The 18,358-nt window shown below is 33.9% G+C and overlaps 1 protein-coding gene across 1 annotated transcript; it reads left to right on the forward strand.

Moving 5' to 3' along the window:
- The first annotated feature begins 1,569 nt into the window (after positions 1-1,569).
- On the forward strand, positions 1,570-13,430 carry LOC112513744 (ABC transporter B family member 25, mitochondrial-like). The gene is made up of 20 exons (XM_025120096.1): positions 1,570-2,051; positions 2,861-3,085; positions 3,197-3,383; positions 3,571-3,632; positions 4,030-4,073; positions 4,676-4,778; positions 5,004-5,111; positions 5,555-5,638; positions 5,748-5,808; positions 5,974-6,119; positions 6,211-6,327; positions 6,900-6,985; positions 7,968-8,056; positions 8,468-8,523; positions 9,587-9,667; positions 10,094-10,159; positions 10,234-10,326; positions 11,412-11,476; positions 12,017-12,152; positions 12,966-13,430. Exons 1-20 carry the CDS (start codon positions 1,764-1,766, stop codon positions 13,077-13,079), a joined length of 2,211 nt encoding a protein of 736 aa, XP_024975864.1. The 5' UTR covers positions 1,570-1,763; the 3' UTR covers positions 13,080-13,430.
- Positions 13,431-18,358: the final 4,928 nt, after the last annotated feature.

Raw genomic sequence — 18,358 nt, forward strand, 5'->3', positions numbered from 1 at the left:
ACGTTCAGTTGAGAAGTGATAAGTATTTGAGAAATAGAGAAGTAATCCTAGTCATTCATCTGATCAAGATTTGCAGTTTTGACTGTGAAACACCAGATAATCCATCACATGTATGTTGAAGATAGATGAGTAGTTTCGTAACTTTTATAAATAGGCAGTAAAACAAGTGCATATATGAACTTATGGGATTCACATATGAACCATATGTTCATATGTGAATTCGTGTGATTCACATATGACTATTTAACCGATTCACATATGAACTAATTAACTGATTCATACATGAATTATGGATTCACATATGCATTTGTTTACCCCCTATTTGTAAAAATTACGGAATTACTTTTATATTTTTCGCTTGATCAGTCAAAGCCACAAATCTTATCACTTCTTTATTTCTCAAATACTTACCACTTCTCAAATGAACCCCTCCCTCTTTTATTATATATAAATATCGACTATATATAATATATTATTATATGTAGTATTTGTAAATGATTTATAATATGCAATTATACATAGATATTTATATAATTTTGAATATATATATATATATATATATATATTACAATCTTGAAAACTAGTGCATCATGTGCTATTTAATATGATTTTTTTTCTATCAAATACTACAATTTAGAATATTAATTAACATATATTTGTTTCAAAATATGAACCTTTTTAGTCAGTTTGTGAAATTATAAATCAAAATACTTATGAAATAAACACATAGTAGAACAAATATATGTTCATCAATATATTAAATTCTAGTTTTATATGAGAAAATCATGTGAAATGATGTATCTTAAGGTAAAAGTTCCCACCATTATCACAATATATGAGGTTCTTAAATAATAAAATTCCTATAAATTATAACTTTTTTATTTGTATAATTCATAAATTATCATATATTAGTTGTGTACTTGTACAATACGACGGAAGCCATAAATTTTAACAATTTTAAAGTTTCACTGGTTTTATTAAAGAAGATTTAACGAAAAGCGCAAATCACCCATATGGCTCAAGGGACCCACGACTGTATCCGTAAAAGGTATATGAATAACACCAAAAAGAAACCAAGAGGCCACTTACATGTAACCCGAACAATCCCACCCCAAAATCATGAGGGTCGGGTCCTCTCTAACCAACCCCGAAACCGATCAGGTTTTACCCCGCTCAGCCCAAACCCATCCGATACTCCCTCTAATTATAACTAGTAAATATTTTTGAGTACAATACTATAATAAAAAATAATTTAAAAAAAAATAATCTAATAAAAAAATAAAAAATAAAATACAATACCCAAATTTGGGATTGCTTGTTTCAAACAACTCTTTTCTATAAAGGTACATGTTAACTTATTATAATTTATAATAATTTAACATTTTTAAAAACTCTTTATTACCGATTTAACATTAATATAAATTATTTATAACACACTTAAAAATACTTATTATCGATGTCAAAGTCAATAAGTCATTTTCACACGCTATCCCAAAAAAAAAGTAAATGACCCAAAAAGGACCTACCCACACCCCGGCGAATCCAACAACAAAACCGACGAAGGTGGCCGAAGATCGGCCTTCCTCGACGCTTTCCGACAAAGAACAATTTCATCTCCACCATTTTTGTAGCACCGGATCCTGTCTACTTTTTCTTACATCCAATTAGGGTTCCAGCAAAAATAATTCAATTCCAACAACAGCATTTCGCATCTTGGTCAACGACTTGTTCCTTCAATGCCACATTCTCTGAATTAAGCGAAAATGCTATCAAAAATTGGTTCAAGGTGCAGTAGGGCTCGGTATCTTCTTCTTCGAACAGCTTCAGGCAAGAAGATGATGACGATCTCGAGCTATAGTAGGACTGGTGGTAGTATTTCTAGCTCATTTCTCCTATCGGATGCTTCACACAGTTCCGGTGGTAGTATTTTTACTAGACAGTTCAACGTTCGTCGGCGTGATCCGTGGGACGTTCCGAGGAAATCTACGCTGTTTCTCAAACAGTTAACTGCGTTTGTCTCAGATTTCTCTCCTACTCCCCTTCAAAATTCTGTAAGCATGTGGGTGTGCGCTTAGTTTATAATTATGTTCAATCCTTTAATTGACTCTATGCTAGTTGATTTTGTTGAAAATCTTATGAAGTGCAACTTTTTTTGTAGCTGGATCATGATTTGTCTAATTTATGAAAAGATTATATCGAGATCATCGCCCTCAATTTAGCATCCAATATGCCGTCCTGAACTTATTAAGCTTCTATAAATAGCTATAGGAAAATTGTTGTGAAGTGTGTGATTTTGACTATGTGATCTGTTAACCTTTTCTAATTATGCTTAACATGGAAGTTGCTTAGATCATTGCTAAGTTGTGAATCTGGTTGTTTCACTTGCATAATCCTAGAGCCTGTGGATTTATTAAGCAATAATCCATATAGAAAGATGTGAATACAATATGTAAGCATTTCTCCATGTTGTCATGTTGATATTGACGTATCATGTGTGACTAAACATGTTAAAATTTACTGATCAAGAAGCGGGGGCGTAGTATATTTTGGAACCATGGTGGTTTTACATGTGTACAACGTTGAGCTGTTTAGTCACTCTAGATTAATTTTGACTCATGATATGATTATGACCTAGTATGGTGGTTTTAAATTAGTACACTGTTGAGATTCTTAATCACTTTAGATTATTATTGATCCATGATTTTGTTGTTCTTGGCACCCTGGAATTTTTTGCCATGATTTCCTGTGGTCAATTAGTTTCTTAACAATTAGCATGAAAGAAAAAAGTGAGTGTCTCCATATATAACCATGTGCTAAAATCAAGACATTTATCACATATTTGTATCATTGTAACTTTCAGGGTTCTATGCCTAATGGGTATGCTTCATTGGCAACATCCAATAGTGATGATTCGAAGGGTACGAATCAGGATAAAAAGGGTGAAGGAAAAGATCTTATTATGAAAGGAGAGCAAATTAATAATGCTAAAATTCTTAGTACACTTGCAAAGTACTTGTGGATGAAAGATAACATGGAGTTCAGACTGAGAGTGCTCACTGCTATGGGATTTTTGGTTGGAGCCAAAGTGAGTAAGGGGATATTACTGTAAAACTTCTTAACATGTTTTGTTTTATGTTTATAGGACCCATGTTGGTTACATATTTGCTCAAGAGGTTTTTTTTTTCTTCTCTATCAGGTACTGAATGTTCAAGTTCCCTTTTTATTCAAGCTAGCTGTTGATTGGTTAACAACAGCAACAGGAAATCCTAGTTCACTTTCTGAGTTTGCAGCTGCTAATTCGACAGCTTTAGCTGTTTTTGTAAGTCCAGCAGCTGTGTTGATTGGTTATGGAATAGCACGAACAGGGGCTTCTGCTTTCAACGGTACTTCATTATGAAGTAATTGCTGGTTCTTGTCGTGACTCGTGACACTATATATTTGACTTCAAATCTGAAAATAAAGCTGGATATCGTCTGAAATATTCATTTTTGCTTATGTGGGGCGATGAACCTTGCATGCCCCACCCCCTCTTGAATCTCGACTTAACCCTGCACATATGTCTTGCTACAGAGTTGAGAACTGCAGTGTTTTCTAAGGTTGCGTTGCGAACTATTAGGTCAGTTTCGAGAAAGGTATGATTCAACTCAAATCATAGCTTTTTCTTCCAGCACTATTACAATTTTGGGCTCACGTAGCATAAGAACAGGATTTATGTACTCTTTCATGCCCACCTGGGTCTGCCACACCCAGAAGAATACGTTTTCTTGTTTGTGCACTTATTCATGGCCGGTAAAGTAGGGGGAAATTTTGGTGGGAGCATTAATGCACTAGTCTCTTGGTTGGGAAGGCTTCTGGAACCACCCTATCCCTTTTTAGTTCTTTTTCATCCAGAGACGGGAGCATTGGACTGTATCTATTTAGAATACCAGAAGGCTAACTGCATAACCTGCGTCATATGTCCTTCCGTTTACTGGATACAATATTCCAATTCCGAGGTATGAAGCATCTGATATACTTTTTGTGTTGCAGGTGTTTGCACATTTGCATCAGCTTGATCTGCAATATCATCTTAGGTATATCTGTATAACTTTCTGTTTGAGTTGATGCTTAAATTGGGCTTGAATTTTCTTTTATGTGAAATAGCGTACTTTAAACTTTATGGATCCATGGTGAAATGCATAAAGGCGTGGATTGCAAAGTAGGTATCCTAGATGCATGTGTGACGAATGGACACAGTTAATTCTGTATGATCCTCTGGAGTAGTGGTTACTATAACTTATCAATGGTTAATGGAGAATTCAGCCTCCCTGATACACGGTTGTATATCCTGTTTAAGCTTGCTTTGCCATCAGCTTTTAGAGAATTCAGCCTCTATAATAGACACGTATGGTTGCTGTCCTTTTGAATTGCACAGCCGAGCTATATCACATAAGTAACTGTTGATCCAGATATGGATGTTTTGGTTCCACAGCTATACATTTAGTGTAAGTGTAGATGTCAAATTGTTATGAACATGTTGGTATTGCTGATTAGAGTGTTAGGGAAAACAAAGTCTTGCATCCATTTTATGCATATCCTGCTAGTGCTTTGGGTTTTACTTGAAATCCTAATTTTCGGATTACAAACTAGGTCCCAGGGTTCTCTTCATATCTTCTGGTTTATTTTCTGTTTGCAGCCGAGAAACAGGTGCTCTAAATCGAATTATTGATCGTGGTAGCCGAGCTATTAACTTTATCCTCTCAGCCATGGTATTTAATGTTGTACCAACTATATTAGAGGTGAGATTTGTTCTCTTACTATTAGTTTTCTGATCTTAGGGATGCTTTCTTGATCTGCCATAATTTCTTTACTACGACATTTTCCGTCTCTACTTGATCTTTTATGCTTCATGTTTTAAATTTAATAGCAATTGCACTTGTTTTTATTCCTGCCTGCATCTTCTTTTTAGCACATGAATATCATTTGCATATTTCAATTCAGCGACTCATCATGTGTCCTTTTAGATTTCTTTGGTAGCAGGTATTCTTGCATACAATTTTGGAGCACCATTTGCATGGATTACTTCTTTGTCGGTTGCTGCATACGTTGCCTTCACGTTGGCTGTGACACAAGTACTTTTTTTCCTTTAGTTTATCTTGGTTTCTTCTCCCTTGATCGGAGCTGTCCTTTTTATTCAGCTGCCTACCTTTTTGACTAATTGCTTGCGGCTTTTGAGTTGTTTAGGAGTGCTTTGTTAGAAAAGGGGGAAAATAGGCAGAGACAAAAAGTAGGAGTGAAGTAAATTAAGAAATATAGACAATCTGCTTATACTTCTTTGCTATATGCACATATTGTATCCCTCCTTCCAACCCCCACCAGAAAAAAAAATGATGATGAAAGGAGTGTGGGAGTTGCGTTTGTTATGTTTGTCTACTTAAATTAATGGAAACTAATTACCCTTTCGTCAGTTTAGTTTGTTTTCCTGCAGTGGAGATCTAAAGCCCATGGAGGGGCTGGGAGTTGGATCTCTTCCCTCTTTTTAATTTATATTTACCTCCAATTTTATCTCTTCCAGTGGAGGACTAAATTTAGGAAGGATATGAACAAGGCTGATAATGATGCAAGCACAAGAGCAATTGATTCACTTATTAACTATGAGGTGAGGAGTCGACAATTTTATGTATATGTTGCTTTCATAATGCGTAAGATCTCCTTTTTGCAGTTTTGTTTTTTTCTTCCTGCACTGAGTTTACAATTTTTTTGTTTAGACTGTGAAGTATTTCAACAATGAGCAATTTGAAGCTGAAGAGTATGATAAATATTTAAAACGTAAGTAGCTTGTCTTCACAACTCCATCATCTATCATTACCTGGATGTTTTCAAGTTGGACTATTTATAAGATTAGTCGCTAATCACATGCATGTCATGAATGCCTCTATTTCTTTTTCTTTTGTCTTGGCTAAAGTGATTAACTTTGTCTGTGTTTATGCTCAGGCTATGAAGATGCTGCCTTGAAGACACAGTGTAGTCTTGCTTTCTTGAATTTTGGCCAAACTCTGGTATTCAGTACGGCTCTCTCAGCAGCAATGGTACTAAGTTCAAATGATATTATAAATGGTGTGGCGACAGTTGGTGATTTGGTAAACCTTCTTTGTAAGCCTGCTGTAGCTTTCCATTCGTAAATATATATGATTTTGTGGTGGCTATGTGAGCTATTTATGATATGCACAGGTTATGGTAAACGGGCTCCTCTTCCAACTGTCTCTTCCACTCAACTTCCTTGGCAGTGTTTATCGTGAAACTGTGCAGAGTCTTGTTGACATGAAATCCATGTTTCAGCTACTTGAGGTAGTTTCCCATTTTTTCATCTTGCAGGTTGATGATATGTAGATCCAGTTAACTAAAAAAAGACTTTAGCTGATACTAGATGAAGCCACAAGATTCTATATACTATCTCTAATTTTTAAATTAGGAAGTCATATATGAAATATTTCAAAAAACTAGGATTCTTAGTTCATGGTTAGTTAGACGCCTTAACTTAATGCGAATAGATGTCATTATCGAATTTCAGATGTAATTACATAATGTTGCAAGTTCTTTTGGCTCTAGGATAGGCACTTGAATGTCTATCATCACCTCAAATCTTCCACTTTATTCATAAATATTTCAGTTGGTGTTTATGTGGGCCTAAAATCAATAGATGATGCATGGAATGATCAACAGTGCAATAAATGAATACTACAGTTTGAAACTGTTGATTATGTTATTTGTTTTTCTTGAGGTCCATTGTTTGTTTTATATCTATTCTTTGTCACGTTATTTTCCCACTCCCATTACCTTAAAATGACATATTTTTGGTTGCAAGGCTTCTATAAATTCTCATCTTGGTTAACTGGTTATATTTTTCTTTGTTTCTGAAGGAGAGGGCAGAAATCAGAGATGAAGATGATGCGAAACCTCTGAAGTTGGATGGGGGTAGCATTGAATTTGAAAATGTTCATTTCAGGTGAGTTTTCTCTTACGGGTGGGATTGCCATGGAATGTCAAGAGGCCAAGCACATATATACATAATTTTGAGCAGCGTAGACCATTACAAGATGTGTCAGTTTGTGGTCATAAGTAGTGATGCATTTATTTGGCAAGTTATAAAGAAAGGTAAACACACAGCAGCCAAATTCACTAACGTTTTGTCAACTGATTACCTAATATATAACATTAACTTAATTCACTGATAAAAAATTGTAATTTACTTGCTTTTCATTTATGAAGGTTATATTGTCCGTTGTACTTGATTCTGGTCTCTTGATTCATAGGGTTTAATAATTGTTAAAATTCCCAATTCTAGTTGTGCTTATGCATATCAACTTGCTTTATGTATAATACTCTCTCAGTCTTGAGAAAAGAGCCTGCTTTTGTTTTTGGAAGTTTAACCTAGTACTTCCCAAAATATACAATTGATGCAAATTATTTTTTGTTCAGCAATTCCAAGATGTTGTAATACTCTTTGATTGTTCAATATGGTTATTGATATTTTGCTTGAGCAAAAACACTTGTTTACAACTTTAGTACCGAGAACTAATTCATGTGACACTCAAAAATCAAATACTATATTACACACAGAATAGGAAATGAGGAATACCCTCAAATTTAAGGTGTTAATAAATAGCTTGAAATTTTTGCAAAATGGAAAAAATTATTAATAAAAACAAGGAAAGAGATGGCTGTCTGTGGATTTAAATACGAATTCTTGACGTAGTGCCTCCTTGTTCAACTACTAGTGAATGCCAGTGCTATGCGTCACTGAAACAGCTGAAATGCTATCTTTTCATATAATCTGTAAGGTTGATTTTTTACAAGAATGCATGAGACATGAATAGCATGTGGGGCATCCCTACTCCAAAAATTCTTTATAAACTGAAAGCATGACATGCCTTAAGATATGATGGCTTTGCTTATTGCTGATATGTACTCTGTTGTCACGATTTTAGTTATCTGACAGAAAGAAAGATTCTTGATGGGATATCCTTTGTTGTGCCAGCTGGGAAAAGTGTGGCTATTGTTGGAACTAGTGGCAGTGGTGAGGTTTCTTTTCTGCTCAAGTATACTTCTTATCTTTCAATTACTTGCAATATTTCAAAATGGGTAGGCGGTATAGCTCCCTCTTTATAAATATTTGCTGTTCTGTTCAAGTGGTTTATGTTCATTTTCTTCTGTTTATATAATATATACAATGACAATTACATAATTTTGTGCCTTTCCTTGGTTATTGATAATTAAAGCTGACGATGAAAATTGGATAAAGAAAATCATAATACTTAATGAAAAGCTCCCAATACTTGATGCTGCCTGGCCTGGCATTGTATCCCCATAGCTTGATCTGGACAATAGAATTAATAAGATGTAATGTACAGGTTTTGCCTATGTAATTCACATGGTTCCCTTTTAAGTTGTGCTTGTTTCTTGTCCTTAAATTGAATTTCATGTACAGGTAAATCAACGATCCTTAGGATGATATTCAGGTTCTTCGACGCCTATTCTGGCACGGTAATTGATTCTCTCTTAATTTCTGCTCCAAGTCGCACTACTTCTCATGCATTTCACAGCATTTCAACCTGAAAACCCCTGTTTATACATGAGTTTTTTTTGATATTTTTGCTACTTGGTTCTGCATATAGTAGCTTGGTACTGATGCCAACCAAAATCGTCAAGGCAAGTTATGCATAACTGAACGTGCTCCTTAATTGTGTCGCTGATAGTATATATGTAGTCAGAACCCTCCTAATAGTTGATCGAATATTAGTCACGCCTGAAACCCAAAATTGAAAATTCTATGAGATCCATGCTGATTTAGGTCATGATAAATTGTGACAGCTATTACTATATTGATCAGTACTTCCCATGAACCTTGTTTGGGTGCTTCATCTTGTGTTTGCAACATAAGTTGATGCACCTCATTATGTTTCACCAATTATACTATTAAAACGGTTAGATGGATATATGCCTTTTTTGGTTGAGGGCTTGAGGGTGCTGTCATTTTATATCGAGTGTTTAATCAGGTGTCCCTATATGGTTGTATGGGTTTTAATTTTCCTTTTTTTGTATAGAATTGAAACTTTGCTCCAAGAATCATGAAATCCTTCTGTGACATCCTCCTGACATGTTCTTCTAATGCATTTGAAGATCCATATTCATTTAGTATGTTGTTCTTTCATCAACTTAATTGCTAGTTCATTCATTCACCCTGATTTTTCTGCACCAAATTTAAAATTTTATTGTTCTCTAAGTTCTCTTGGGAGGGTTGTCTTCTCAATTTTACTCACTGATGCCAAGAATAATAGCATTCCAAGTGCAGTATCCCCCTGTGGGTATAATCATTTATATATGAGATTTGGAACATGTCATCATTTAAATAAGGTCTAGAACTCAGGTAATTATCTGATCTATAAAGTCTATTGCATTTGACCTTGCATGGTGGCTCTCTGTCCTGCCTGCCTTGAAGCTTTTGCCACCTTATTAGTTGTTGCCTTTAGAAATCCAATCAGTGCTTGATCTCTCTTTTGTTTTGCTCTAACAAATATTACCACTTACCATATCTGCTGCTTGACAGGTGAGGATAGATGGTCAAGATATACGGAAGGTGACACTTGGAAGCCTTAGGAAGCATATTGGTGTTGTTCCACAAGATACAGTAAGGGCCTGTTTGTTAGCAGCTTAATGAGCTTATGGGACTCACATCTTATTCTGTCAGCTATACATGACTGTTTGTAGTGGCTAAATGATATAGAAAATGACTTATTCAGTAAGCTTCTGGATGGGAGCTTTATGTAGAATCCAAGTTTTTTCCAAACCTGTCCCTCCCAATTAAAAAACACGTTTCTTTCATCTATGAAAAAACCCTTCTAAACAAAACCTTCCCAATGTATACAGACAGATTAACATATACAGACAACTTTATCCATACACGACTTAATGAAAAACCAACCAAACAGTCCCGAAGTTGGATAAAATTTCAGCTCTGTGATGTGATATATCTTCACTCACATATTATGCATTTTACGTTTCCTTTTAAGTTGGCATGGGCATTGATTCTTGCAAAACTGTGCTTTATGAACAGGTATTATTCAACAATACAATATTCCACAACATTCAGTATGGTTGTCTTTCATCTACCCCTGAGGAGGTTTATTCCTTTGCAATCTGCTATTTGTAGAATATCATGCACTTCTTTTTCGCTAACCAATAGGGTTTTGTAAGGTATATGATGCTGCCCGAAAAGCATCAATTCATGAAACTATCATGAACTTCCCAGAACAATATTCCACTCTTGTTGGCGAACGAGGCCTTAAGGTAAGTGCTTTAGACGGTTTAATTTCTTTGGTTATTTCACAATTGTGCCTTGTAGACGTTAGGTTGATTTCAGTTTGCATGTTCTACCTTGTTTTAGAGTCATCTGAAATGTGCTTGTTAGTCAAACACACGTAAAAGTACCTTTGCAAGTGTGATATATTCCACAAAGAACGGGTTTATGAACTTTGTTCATAATCTTTACGTTTGACCGACGGTATGCACTTTAGAGGGGGTAAGATGTAGCAGACCTAGCATCTATCTTAAAGAGTAGAGTTGTTGTTTTTGTGAAGACCCCTGGCTTGTGAAAAAAGTTTGCAAAAACATTTTGGTGGAAAAACCAAGTGCTCCATAAAGTCAATTGTCTTAAGAAATTGAAAAGTAGGAAGGAAATTGAGACCAAAAGGTAGATTACAATGAACTTTTGAAAAGAAGAAATAAGACTAGAAAACAGGAAAACAGTAAAAGAGGTTACACAAGTATAGAATGTATATGCACATATAAGAAAAATACTACAAACTAAACATACCTCTATCTATCTTAATGCTCTGAAAACCTATCTATCGGTTCTCTAGCCCTCCCCCCGTCTCCCCTCCTCCCGGCCACATTATCTACAGTTCCCTACACATGGTCCTTGGAAATGTCTAAGGCCGCCCTGTCCAACCTCAACTGCTCATCCCACATCCTCCTCGTTAAATATTATGCTAAAACGATGTGTCGAGTCAAACGTTGCAATCTTCATGAGAAAGATGGATTAGTAATTTAATGGCAGATCATGAATCTGTGAGAACGAAGATTGGTATTGGATGTTTTTCTGGCACTTTGATTTCAACATTCTGTCGTTGAATTGCAGAATATCTTATAGTACCAATCAAAAATTCGCTTTCTTTCCCCTTAGTTACTTAACTAAAGATTGTGACAAACTTCTGTTTTTCATGAAGTCAATTGGCAGTGCAGAGTGAAGTTTAAATCTTGTTCTACTTCCCGATCGTTTTCATTCTCCTTATCTTGCAGTTCATTCTATTTGTGGAAGTTAATTGGCCTTACACAAGTTAAACTTCAATTTTCTGGTTCTTTTACTCTTGCAGCTTAGCGGTGGTGAGAAACAACGAGTCTCATTAGCTCGTGCATTCCTGAAAGCACCTCCCATTTTGTAAGTGTCGTGTTATCTCGTGCATTCATATATATGCTAATGACTAAATTCTTGCACCAATCTCTGTTTGTTAAACGGACGCTGTACAATTACATACATTCACCAACATGACGCTAATCTGCGACATTACATACCCCCTCGCAAAAATTAAAATATGCAAAGGGAAATACTACAAATAGGTCCATGAGGACTTGACCTTATTGTACCAAGGTCTGCCTATATCCCCCCCCCCCTCCCGGGGGCGTGACCCTACATCTCCATGGTTTACAGAGTTTGCTTGGTTTGGTTTTATAAGAAGAGGACCAAGGAACAAATAGAGCTCTATAATCCAACAATATAAATACTTCCCCCTCTACCCCAAAGGATATAGTTTATGGGTGGGATGTATGCAAACCTGTCCTCTTATCCAGACTGTAAAGTGGTTATTTACGTAAATACCCCTTGGCTTGTGAAAATGTAAGACTAGTAAATAGTAAGGTAACAGAAAAAAGAAAAAGGGGAAGTTTAGATGATGATGGATGATGTTGAGTTTTATTTCAGGTTGTGTGATGAAGCAACAAGCGCTCTAGATAGCACAACAGAAGCAGAGATACTAAGCGCATTGAGGTCCCTCGCCAATAACAGAACAGCAATCTTTATCGCTCATAGACTTACAACTGCGATGCAGTGTGACGAGGCAAGCTCGCATTCTCAAATTCTTTCTTGTTTATTTGAATTTCACGCAATGCTCCTCCCAACACAACCCACTTAATTCCATCAGTAATTTCAGAACTTTTATTTTGGTACCTAAGATGTAAAGTTTTAAACGCTAAGTACCGGATAACTGGTTGAAGCATTAACCGGTTATCATGTTGATGTGGCGAATGATGTGGTATCCGGTTAATGCTTCAGCAAACAATACTAAGTTGATACCACATCACTCTCTACATCAGCATGGTAACCGGTTCATGTTTCAACCGGTTACCCGGGTATTTAAATGTTTAAAACTTTACWTCTTAGATACCAAAATGGAAGTTTTGAAAGTATGTTACCCAAAATAGGAACCAAGTTAAAGTACGTTACTTACGTTACTTTTTCATGCAATTTGCTCAAATGAAATAATAAAAGTTAAAATTATTACAAAAAAAAATACATTCATCTTTGTTTTGAAGAATTTAATATAAATTATGTTATTAAATATTTAATAGTTTTAGTATTCAAAAAAATAAAAATTCAAACAACCTTTATAAAAATGATAATCCCTTCGATTTCATTGGTTGGAAAAATAAAATAATATTTCGCTCTCTTCAACGTTTATTTTTTAAGAATTCTCCAAATTTGGAAAATTTTACCCTCTTTTCTACTTTCTCCATTTTGGAAAGAAATTTGGAAATCTGTCGAAACAAAAAATCAGTTAAACTCAAAAAATTTCATTTTAGAGAATCTGTCGAAAATACTCTTATAACCGACATTCCGTTGATTATATATTTCTTTTAATGATTTGTATCAGGTCATCGTTCTCGAGAGTGGAAGGGTGGTAGAACAAGGTCCTCATGAGGTTCTCTTATCGAATGCTGGTCGATACGCTCAACTCTGGTCGCAACAAAATAAAACCATCGATTGACTTGCTTAAAAGACACGACAAATTAGATGGTTCGACTCCCTTTTTCCATCGTATTATAGCCATTGATTGTTTCAACCAAAATAACGCAACCACGACGAACCCACAAAATTAGAAGGTCATGAGCCTCTTTTTCCAACTTATTATGCCCATTGGTAGTGTCTACAACAATAAGGTCTATAAGGCCATTCCTTTGCCACATTCAATTCAAGCCCACATTGCCATTTGATGGTTTGGGAAATAAGTGATTTATGTTGCCCCAAAATGATTTGGGTGCAAATACATGTATGTATTTGATGTAATTAAGGAAACATAACTTTGTGGAAAGATTGAAAGCGTTGTTTATTTATCTCTTAATAGTTCCATTAAGAGGTAGTCTTTGAATCATTAAGAGGTGCATCTTGTTTGACAAAAAAAAGTCTACTTTTTAACAGTTCTGAAACCCTCTGAATGATTTTGTATCATGGACCTTACTTGACCATTCAATGTCCTAACTCCATTGTAAACAATTACCGAACAATTATATTTCATTTTCATTATATCATGAGAACCTCTTAATAATTCTGATCACTTAATCATTCTGCATCAAATCATTTAGTAATTGTCAAAAACCCTGCAGTGAATTATTTGTTTGATCTTTGTGATTCACACTTTTTTATTGCATGAGGTACCAAAACCAAAACAAAAATGGATTTGGGACTTATTTTGGTTGATTTAAGTTTTTTAGGGTTTGATTTAGATAGATATTTAAGAGGTTGTTTGCTTATCTCTTAATAGTTCCATTAAGTGGTGAATCTTGTTTGGTAAAAAAAAAATCCGTCTCATAATGGTTTCAAAACCCTCTGTATAATTTTGTATCATGAGTCTTCCTTAACCATTCAGCGCCTTAATTTCATTGTAAACAATTATCAAACAATTACATATCATTTTACATTGTATCATGAAAGTTCTTTAATCATTCGGCACCAAACCATTCAACAACTGTCAAACAACTCCTTAGGATTTGATTTTAAGTTTGAAGTTTATATTTTGCTTTAGGGTTCTTGTTTGTTAATTTTTTTTGAAAATTAATTGCTTTTTTTGTTTTTATGGTATTCTGAATTTTGTTTCTTGATCTTGTATTTGGTTCAAATGCTTTCGCTTTACAATATTCGACTTCTGTTCATGTGATGGCGGGTGGTGGTCTGTTTTTGGTGGCGATGGACGGTGGTCCGATGTGGGGAGGCAGTCGATGATAGGTTTTCATGTCGGTGATGAGGTTTCGTGGTAATTTGTATTTTGATCCCTGTAATTTACATATTTATTATTTTTTAAAGAAAAATGAAATAAAGTATAAAAGGATGAAAATCCCCCTGCCTTAACGGGTTTTTTTTAGCAATCATGTATGAGTATTTACAAATTCATGAATATTTTTTGAAAAACTGTAACATTATTAGATAGAGGGACCAATCTTGTCTTTTTTTCAAATACAATGGTCTTCTTGTAATTTTAGAAGTGTAGGGACGAAAAGTGTCATAACCAACAAATCACAGAAACCAAATTCGTAGTTTACTCATATTATTATATTATTATAAATATAATAATTATTATCATATAATCGGGTTCAAACGAGTCTGGTACTTAAATAAAAAACAAAAGAATAAATATGAAGTGTACAAATTATTAAATAATATCTTAAATAAAAAATTCAAAAATGAACAAATAAGGAAATAGAAGTCATTTAATTATGTAAGAGTTTTTTTTAAAGTATATAATATTTATATACGGCAAATAAACTCAAACACTTTCACTTTTGATGAGGTTTGAACTTTTGACCTCCTAGAAGGCCAAAGACTCACATATCATTAGGACAAAGACCCTTTGGTTAATTATATAAAAGTTATTTAAAGCATTTATTTAAAATTCGTCTTCTACCATTTTTATGATTTAAATGTGATTTATATTTTTATTGAAAAGCTTTAATTTTTCATTTAATAAAGCATTCTTTAAAAATTACAATCAAAATCATATGAGATTCACAATGAAATTCTAAAAAAACAATCCTATTCACATGTGATTTAAAGTGTGAAAAACAATGATTCAAATCAAACACTGATAAAAATGTTTAAAACATAATCATATGTGATGTTTAAGAGAACACATTTAACATATATACTATCACATATGATCTAAAACTTATTTCATAACTTACAAATATCACATGTGATGTTGATAACTTACGTTTCCTTTTCAATTAAATTTACTATGATCGATATCACATCTAATATTATGACGAAAATTAGTGGTTCTTTTTGTTGGAAAATAGGTCATTTAATTGTCGACATCACGTGTGAATTTTGGTGAAAAATGTAAAAATAATCTTAAATATATTATTTCAATAAAAATAAATATTTTAAATAAAAAATTAAATCATATATTAATTTTAAATAATCATGCTTAAATCATGAAATTTATAAAAAAAAATTCTTAAATGAAAACCTTATATAAATGCATTAAATAATTCTTATAAAAATAAATGAATTTTCCATATATAATTAATATATAACAAATGACTGATATGCTTTTTTAGGGAAATTTATAAAAATAACCGTTTTACACAACCCTTTGCCACAAAATAACCACATTTTAGAGGTTTTGCCAAAATAACCACCCGGATCGCCCCCGGGGGCGATCCGTACATAATGGGGGCGATCCCATATAAAAAAGTAAAAAAAAAAAATTCTCAAAAGTCGAGATTACTGTTCACCTCGTTGACCGTGTTTGACCTCGCCCCGGGGCGATCCGTGAATAGTACGGATCGCCCCCGGGCGAGGTCAAACACGGTCAACGAGGTGAACAGTAATATCGACTTTTGAGAATTTTTTTTACTTTTTTATATGGGATCGCCCCCATTATGTACGAATCGCCCCCGGGGGCGATCCGGGTGGTTATTTTGGCAAAACCTCTAAAATGTGGTTATTTTGTGGCAAATGGTTGTGTAAAACGGCTATTTTTATAAATTTCCCGCTCTTTTATGAGATTTTTAATAAAAGTTTTATTTAATTTAATATTTAAAAAATGGTTAATTGAGATTCATCCTCTTATTTTTCTTGAGTAAATTACACTTTTGGTCCCTTTATTTGTAATCAATTTTTGTCCCTCTTTTGAACTAATTACATTTTTGATTATTGATTGACATTTTGTTTCACTTTTTGTCCCTTAGACCAACTTTTGCAAAATTGATCCGTTAACTTTAAAGGGTATTTTCGTCTTTTTATTTATTTAATAATAATCACCACTCATCTTCTATTAAGGGGGTGTTTGAGATTGCTTATTTGAAACAACTTATGTTTTTCTACAAAAACACTTGCCAACTTATTATAAGTAGTTAGAAGAGTTTAACTTCTTAAAAAACCTCTTATCGGTTTGGTACCGATATAAGTTGTTTATCCAAACACTTAAAAGTACTTATTACCGACATCACACCACTTAATTACCTTGGTTAGGGTTGAATACAAGTCAGGGTTTCACTTCGCCCCAACGGCCATGAGTGTCACTTTGTTGAAAGCAACAACCTCAAAAACCATCGTCACTCTGCTAAAAGCTCCGGCTACAAACCTCCTTGTTTGTTGAAAGCTTCGACGACAGAAACCTCCAACCGTCGTCACCCTACTGGGCTTGTTTTTGAATTTATCGTCAACCACCGTCACCCCTATTGGGTATGTTTTAGAAACTTCCTGTGTAAATCATCCCTGTGATTCGTCCAGATCGATGCTTCTTGTAGGTTTGTTCATTTATTTTGCAATTAGGTTTTGATTTTGGATTTGGGTGCTTTTGGAATTTGGGGAATTTGCCAAGATCCATAAAATAGATGGGAGGGGTGAAGCTATCATCGTAAATGAGCAACAGTCTGAATAACATAAATGATCAATTTATCTGAACCAACAGTCTGAATAACATAAATGACCAATTTACCCTCTAATATTAATTATTTGAACATCAAAACAAAAAAAATCATAAAGAGGCTAAAGATGGGGTGTCTCATATGGGAAGGAGGCAGTGCTTTAAAGAAGGGGTAAGCGTGTCATTTTTGTGGTTGAATGGGGACAACACACCATTTCTATATGTGCGATTAAGCCATGCTCTGCACGAATAAGCCGTAAGTAAACAAACCAAATGAGTTGTGCGAATAAGCCAGATAGACCAATAAATCTACTTAAGCCGCAAGTAAACAACCCCTAGAATTTAAAATATAAATTAATATATATTTGTTTACAATGTGTTTAGTTCACATGAATTTATTTCACAATACAAACCTTTTTTTTTAATATTCTTGTGAAACAAAAGTTACATGTAAAAAAGTTTTACATTGTGAACCACATGCATATAAAACAAACACATTGTGAAACAAATATATATTAAAGAGTGAATTGTAGATTTGGTCCATTTGTTTTGATATTTTCTTACTACGGTTCTTATATTATGTTTATTGTGGATTTGTTCCTTGTGGTATTCAATTTGTTTAAAACATGGTCCTTCGGACTAATGTCTCCGTTAATTCTATTAAATCAAATGTCCTTTTAGCTTTTTAGGGTTGGGTTCACGTGAGACCAAAGGTTTTTCGTGAGACCAGTAAGACCAATATATGTTCATTGATCAACTTTATAAGCTAATGGTCTAAAGTTGCACGGTGACAATTTTGTAATTATTGAGAAGTCTCGTGGCAATTTTGTGATTATGAATGATCAAATTGTAGATCTAATCCAAGGGTTGAGAATTGGTCTTACGGGTCTCATGAAAAACCATTGGTCTCAAATGATCCCAAATCTCTCTCTCTCTCTCTCTCTCTCTCTCTATATATATATATAAAAGGATATCAAAATAAATAAATAAGATATTACTTTATAATTTGATTTTTTTAAATTAAAAAATTAATCATATTAAATACGATTTAATTTTATTGCTTTGGCATTTTTGCTTATTTAGGTATGAAAACCTGGTAATTTATATATGGATTTGTTCAATTTTAAGTTACAAAGATGAGAATATGAACCTTTCATTTGATTAAAATCTAAATATAGAATTTTGATTTTTTGAATTAACAATAATATGAAAACTGGATGATTTTGATGTTAAATTATCTAGAATCAGTTGTTTATTGCGATGTTAGAAAAATAACAATAAAGTTAAATTGTCTTTAACATAATTATCTTTTAATTGAAACAAATCAAATCATAAAACCATATCTTATTTTATTCGCTCAAAATAAAATATGATATGGTTTTATGATTTGACCATATTTT

The sequence above is a fragment of the Cynara cardunculus genome (genome assembly GCF_001531365.2).
Source record: "Cynara cardunculus var. scolymus isolate 2C chromosome LG 5, CcrdV1, whole genome shotgun sequence".
Classification (NCBI taxonomy): Eukaryota; Viridiplantae; Streptophyta; class Magnoliopsida; order Asterales; family Asteraceae; genus Cynara; species Cynara cardunculus.

What these genes read in the sequence shown, in the direction of transcription:
- LOC112513744 (XM_025120096.1), top strand. Translation starts at nt 1,764, where the DNA reads ATGCTATCAAAAATTGGTTCAAGGTGCAGTAGGGCTCGGTATCTTCTT. An exon ending in TTTGAAAATGTTCATTTCAG is followed by an intron (nt 6,986 to 7,967) that starts GTGAGTTTTCTC and finishes TCACGATTTTAG; the next exon opens with TTATCTGACAGAAAGAAAGA. An exon ending in TCGACGCCTATTCTGGCACG is followed by an intron (nt 8,524 to 9,586) that starts GTAATTGATTCT and finishes GCTGCTTGACAG; the next exon opens with GTGAGGATAGATGGTCAAGA.